Source organism: Oncorhynchus masou, chromosome 14 (genome assembly GCF_036934945.1).
Source record: "Oncorhynchus masou masou isolate Uvic2021 chromosome 14, UVic_Omas_1.1, whole genome shotgun sequence".
Lineage (NCBI taxonomy): Eukaryota > Metazoa > Chordata > Actinopteri > Salmoniformes > Salmonidae > Oncorhynchus > Oncorhynchus masou.
In genome coordinates, this window is record NC_088225.1 from 33,849,556 (window position 1) to 33,855,729 (window position 6,174).

At 41.0% G+C, this 6,174-nt stretch overlaps 1 protein-coding gene across 1 annotated transcript; it reads left to right on the top strand.

The window, feature by feature from the left end:
- The first annotated feature begins 1,073 nt into the window (after nucleotides 1-1,073).
- On the top strand, nucleotides 1,074-5,537 carry LOC135554777 (uncharacterized). Its single transcript, XM_064987207.1, has 5 exons — nucleotides 1,074-1,230; nucleotides 1,425-1,591; nucleotides 1,864-1,974; nucleotides 2,124-2,276; nucleotides 2,368-5,537. Exons 1-5 carry the CDS (start codon nucleotides 1,113-1,115, stop codon nucleotides 2,554-2,556), a joined length of 738 nt encoding a protein of 245 aa, XP_064843279.1. The 5' UTR covers nucleotides 1,074-1,112; the 3' UTR covers nucleotides 2,557-5,537.
- The last annotated feature ends 637 nt before the right edge of the window (nucleotides 5,538-6,174 follow it).

Below are 6,174 nucleotides of genomic sequence, written 5' to 3' on the forward strand. Positions count from 1 at the left end.
ACTTGTGTACTATTGTTTGTACAGATGAACGTGGTACCTTCAGGCATTTGGAAATTGCTCCAAAGGATGAACCAGACGTGTGAAGGTCTGCTATTTTTTTTTCCGAGATCTTGGCTGATTTCTTTTGATTTTCCCATAATGTCAAGCAAAGAGGCAATGAGTTTGAAGATAGGCCTTGAAATAAATCCACAGGTACACCTCCAATTGGCTCAAATGATGTCAAATAGTCAGAAGCTTCTAAAACCATAAAATCATTTTCTGGAATTTTCCAAGCTGTTTAAAGGCACAGTCAACTTAGTGTATATAAACTTCTGACCCACTGGAATTTTGATACAGTGTCTGTAATTGTTGGAAAAATGTATTGTGTCATGCACAAAATAGATGTCCTAACCGACTTGCCAAAACTATAGTTTGTTAACAAGAAATTTGTGGAGTGGTTGAAAAATGAGTTTTGATGTATGTAAACTTCCGACTTGGGAGTTTTGGCATTTTATAGTAATCGTTATCAACTGTTCTGCAGGGATGGAACGTACGTTGCAGAAAATAGAAGTTGTGGTGGCAGCTGCAGAGAGGTCTTTGGGTGTGCGTGACTTGACATCAGAATAATTTCAGGGTGTGTTACGTGGTGGTATCCCATCCTTTCAGGCTGTTGGCATGAAGTAGGACTAAATATATATATATTTGTTATTTTAACTCTGCAAGTCAGTTAAGAACAAATTCTTATTTTCAATGACGGCCAAGGAACAGTGGGTTAACTGCCTTGTTCAGGGGCAGAATGACAGATTTGGACCTTGTCAGTCCAGGGATTTGACCGAGCAACCTTTCAGTTACTGGCTCAATGCTCTAACCACTAGGCTACCCTGCCACCCCAATAGCGGAGCATGGTATTTATTATTATTTTGTGAGTGTAGTGTGAAATTGTAGGGCATTTGTTATACTTTGCTATAAAAAATATATAACAAAATAGAAGGGATATACTCCAGTCTCATGGTAGCGGTAAACCTAATCGGAGAAGAACAGTAGGTGGCAGTGTATGCTGCTAAAGGTTGAATGCGATCCGCCAACCCAATCTCAAAGAAGAAGAACCTATTCGCTAACGCCGCATTTTCGAAATGGCATATCTCGAGTTCAAGTTTGAGGACGAAATAACTAAATACATTCGGGAACAAGAATTGGCAACGTCACTGAAATTCGTAATATTGGGAAAGGACAAAAGTTTTGGACAAAAGGGTACGTTGTCTTGTCTTTATTTAATTTTATAACGAGTAGCTAACTTTTGCTACTCTCATCTAAAATGATGCTAGCTAAGTTAGCTAGCATAACAGATTCCATTCCAAGCGCTCGACCAGGGAGAAACTTTGTTAGTTTCCCTACAAGCCTATCGTTCTAATAGTAATACATCATATTGTTGACCTTTTTAACAGATGCACAGCCTTTGGCACGGAAAAAACTCAGCTGGGAGAGTAAAAGTATCCCGTTCAATGGTGTTCCGTTTCAAGTTGTTGGCACAAAGACGTATGAATGCCACCAGGGCAAAGACAGACAGACAAAAGCCAAAGAGAAATATGCTGCTGAAAGAGACAAGAAGGAAGTAAGTTCATAGACGGATCACTGTCATTTACACCACACACTTTATATAACATTTAATTAGAATAATGTTGAAGTACTAACAGTGGAATGTTCCTCAATAAGATGGGACTTTAAAGGGTTGTCCTAACGCTGTGGTCACTAAAGAGGCCATGGCACTTATTGCAAGAGTATGTAGGTGGGGTTAGGGTGGTGAGTTTCCCTGTACACTGTAAAGAGCTTTGGGTGTCTAGAAAAGTGCTATAAAAGTCAAATGTATGATTATATCTTCTGTAGCTTGAAGACCATGCTTTTGTAAAGAGACGGAAACTGGTACAAAATACCAAAAAGGTGGACTGCAAGGCTATAATAAACATCGCCCACGTTATCCGCTTTCCTGATTTTAAGGTAAACATGAAACAAGGTATGCACTCAAGGTCTAGGTCTGTCTAAAAAAAAAATGTAACAGAATTGAGCTGGATATGTAAACACAACCTGTGAATCGGTCTAACATAGTACCATTACATATGTAACAAATACCCCCTTTTCATGTCTAGATTGAGGAAAGTACAGTGCGCTCTAAAAAGGAGGCCTCCCAAACTCTGAAGGCAGCACTAAGTGAAACACCCAGCTCCGTGAAGGCAGAGGTTGTCTACTGCGTTAGGTTCCCCTCCCTCTCTGAGCACAGCTCACATGCAGTTGTTGGCGAGGTAAATATATCTATATAATAGAGTGTTGGTTAAGTTACCCCCTTACCCACTGACCACTTTATGATAAACCCATGTGTTCTTTCTCCAACAGGCAGCTCATGTTAGGGAAGCTGTAGATGCCAGGCTGAGAGAGAAGATTGAGCAGCTGACTCTGTCTGGTGTGAGAAAGATGACTGAAATGAAGTGTCATCTGAACACCTTTGTAGTGGAAGAGCTTTTCCTTGGAGAGCAGCCCCTCCACCTACTCGCAGGCGCTATTACCCCACTGACAGTGACATAAGAAATGTCATGTTTAAGACCAAGCGGGCCACCGGAGACTCCAACATTGACCGTCCATACGAAGGTCCATCTGGCAGAGGAAAGAAGAGGTCCTCTAGGAAGCTGTTGCGGTTACGGAGGCAATGTGCAGGATATCTTAAAGAGATCACAGAACTCACTTATCATCTGGAAGAGGAACAGTACGTGACTGACCTGTCTTCACAGCTCAGAAGCGTGTTGCTGGATATGAAGGCCCATGTTCCACAGGATAAAGACCTTCCACTGACCTTTTCTCCAAGGAAGAGAAAAGCTGAGATGGACATGGATCTCATTCCAACCAAGAGTGCATCACACCCTTTCATAGATGGGTTAGAACAGCACACAGAGGACATAGTGAGTGTGGATACCTTGTTGGCATTGAGCCTAGGGTAGTAGGGCTGCGTGGATACCTTGTTGGCATTGAGCCTAGGGTAGTAGGGCGGTGTGGATACCTTGTTGGCATTGAGCCTAGGGTAGTAGGGCTGAGTGGATACCTTGTTGGCATTGAGCCTAGGGTAGTAGGGCTGCGTGGATACCTTGTTGGCATTGAGCCTAGGTTAGTCGGGCTGAGTGGATACCTTGTTGGCATTGAGCCTAGGGTAGTAGGGCTGAGTGGATACCTTGTTGGCATTGAGCCTAGGGTAGTAGGGCTGAGTGGATACCTTGTTGGCATTGAGCCTAGGGTAGTAGGGCTGAGTGGATACCTTGTTGGTATTTAGCCTAGGGTAGTAGGGCTGCGTGGATACCTTGTTGGTATTTAGCCTAGGGTAGTAGGGCTGCGTGGATACCTTGTTGGCATTGAGCCTAGGGTAGTAGGGCTGAGTGGATACCTTGTTGGCATTGAGCCTAGGGTAGTAGGGCTGAGTGGATACCTTGTTGGTATTTAGCCTAGGGTAGTAGGGCTGAGTGGATACCTTGTTGGTATTTAGCCTAGGGTAGTAGGGCTGAGTGGATACGTTGTTGGTATTTACACTAAGTTGACTATGCCTTTAAACAGCTTGGAAAATTCCAGAAAATGATGTTATGGTTTTAGAAGCTTCTGACTAATTGACATCATTTGAGCCAATTGGAGGTGTACCTGTGGATTTATTTCAAGGCCCACCTTCAAACTCATTGCCTCTTTGCTTGACATCATGGGAAAATCAAAAGAAATCAGCCAAGATCTCAGATCCCACATGTCTGGTTCATCCTTGGGAGCAATTTCCAAATGCCTGAAGGGTACCACGTTCATCTGTACAAACAATAGTACGCAAGTATAAACACCATGGGACCACGCAGCCATCATACCACTCGGGAAGGAGACTGTCTCCTAGATGTGAAATGGCCAGCTAGATTAAAGTTATACTGTTACATTAACAACTTCATAGAAACATGTTGTTTTCTCATCTGTGATGGAAAACAAATGCATGACTATAGTAAGTCATTGAGGAGGCATATAAACACACTGTTCCACTCATCTGCAGCTTCTCTGTACATTTATTGTATTATGGTATGTCCTGATGCCTAGTCACTTTCCCCTGCACATTTCTCCTTGACCTGGTACTTCCTGTATATAGTTGCACATTTATCTCCTTGACCTGGTACTTCCTGTATATAGTTGCACATTCTCCTTGACCTGGTACTTCCTGTATATAGTTGCACATTGATCTGGTAATCCCTGTATATAGCTGCACATTGATCTGGTACTTCCTGTATATAGTTGCACATTGATCTGGTAATCCCTGTATATAGCTGCACATTGATCTGGTAATCCCTGTATATAGCTGCACATTGATCTGGTACTGGTAATCCCTGTATATAGCTGCACATTGATCTGGTAATCCCTGTATATAGCTGCACATTGATCTGGTAATCCCTGTATATAGCTGCACATTGATCTGGTACTTCCTGTATATAGCTGCACATTGATCTGGTAATCCCTGTATATAGCTGCACATTGATCTGGTAATCCCTGTATATAGCTGCACATTGATCTGGTACTTCCTGTATATAGCTGCACATTGATCTGGTAATCCCTGTATATAGTTGCACATTGATCTGGTAATCCCTGTATATAGCTGCACATTGATCTGGTAATCCCTGTATATAGCTGCACATTGATCTGGTAATCCCTGTATATAGCTGCACATTGATCTGGTAATCCCTGTATATAGTTGCACATTGATCTGGTACTGGTAATCCCTGTATATAGTTGCACATTGATCTGGTAATCCCTGTATATAGTTGCACATTGATCTGGTAATCCCTGTATATAGCTCCACATTGATCTGGTAATCCCTGTATATAGTTGCACATTGATCTGGTAATCCCTGTATATAGCTGCACATTGATCTGGTAATCCCTGTATATTGCTGCACATTGATCTGGTAATCCCTGTATATAGTTGCACATTGATCTGGTAATCCCTGTATATAGCTCCACATTGATCTGGTAATCCCTGTATATAGTTGCACATTGATCTGGTAATCCCTGTATATAGCTGCACATTGATCTGGTAATCCCTGTATATAGCTGCACATTGATCTGGTAATTCCTGTATATAGCGTTATTATTGTGTATTCTATTCCTCTTGTTACAATCCCCATGTTTTTAAAAATATTTTTAAACTTTGAATCGTTGTGAAGGCCTGTAAGCAAGAATTTCACGGTTAAGTCTACACCCGTTATATTCGGCGCATGTGACAAATAAAATTTGTTTTGAAGTGCCCAAATAAAGTAACAGGGTTGCCCTTAAAAGTGTTGACGTTTAATCTTAAATCAGACCATTTCTAAATATGCATTAATGACCGTTTCTTTGAAGCTGTGTACGTGTTACTTGTGGATTTTTTTTGAAAACAAAAATTGAAAATCAAGATGTATCAATTTGTTTGTTTTTATAATGGCATGTAGATATTGGAGTAAACCTATTTTGGGTTAAAACAACTAACTATGAGTAAATTTCCAACATGATTAGCTTGCACTCTGATTGAGTGGTTGATCTGGTTGAGTGCATTGTTTTACAACTAAATATTCCCTTTCCTTGAATAAGCAACCTGGTCTCGGAGCGTTTGGTATTATTCTGTACGTAAATCCGAGATACTACATTTTTAGTATATGTTTCGTATGGTATATATTAATCTGGGGATGTCCAGCACCCATTCCGTATGATATTTTACAAATTTGCAGAAAGTATGCTATGTTATGAATTCAAGCTAGGTGGGTAATGTTAGGGGAAGGGTTAGCTAACATGCTAAGTAGCTAAAATGCTAAAGTTGTCCGTGATGAGATTCAAACTCACAACCTTTGGCTGTGTGTTATACACCTACGCAGCCACCTGACTGCAGTAGCCATACCAAACGTAACATACGGTGCATTCAGAAAGTATTCAGACCCCTTTTACCTCATTTTGTTACGTTACAGCCTTATTCTAAAATGGATTAAGTTAAACGTTCATCAATCTACACACCATACACCCTAATGACAAAGTCAACAACCAAAAAAAAACCCGCTGATGATAAAGCGAAAACAGGTTTTATACATTTTTGCTCATTTGTAAAAAATAAAATAAAAATCTGAAACGGATACCTTATTTGCATAGGTTTTCCGACCCTTTGTGATGAGCC

Coding starts and splice junctions, on each gene's coding strand:
- LOC135554777 (XM_064987207.1), top strand. CDS start 1,113: ATGGCATATCTCGAGTTCAAGTTTGAGGACGAAATAACTAAATACATT. Junction 1,592..1,863: donor CTGAAAGAGACAAGAAGGAA/GTAAGTTCATAG, acceptor TATCTTCTGTAG/CTTGAAGACCATGCTTTTGT. Junction 2,277..2,367: donor CACATGCAGTTGTTGGCGAG/GTAAATATATCT, acceptor TTTCTCCAACAG/GCAGCTCATGTTAGGGAAGC.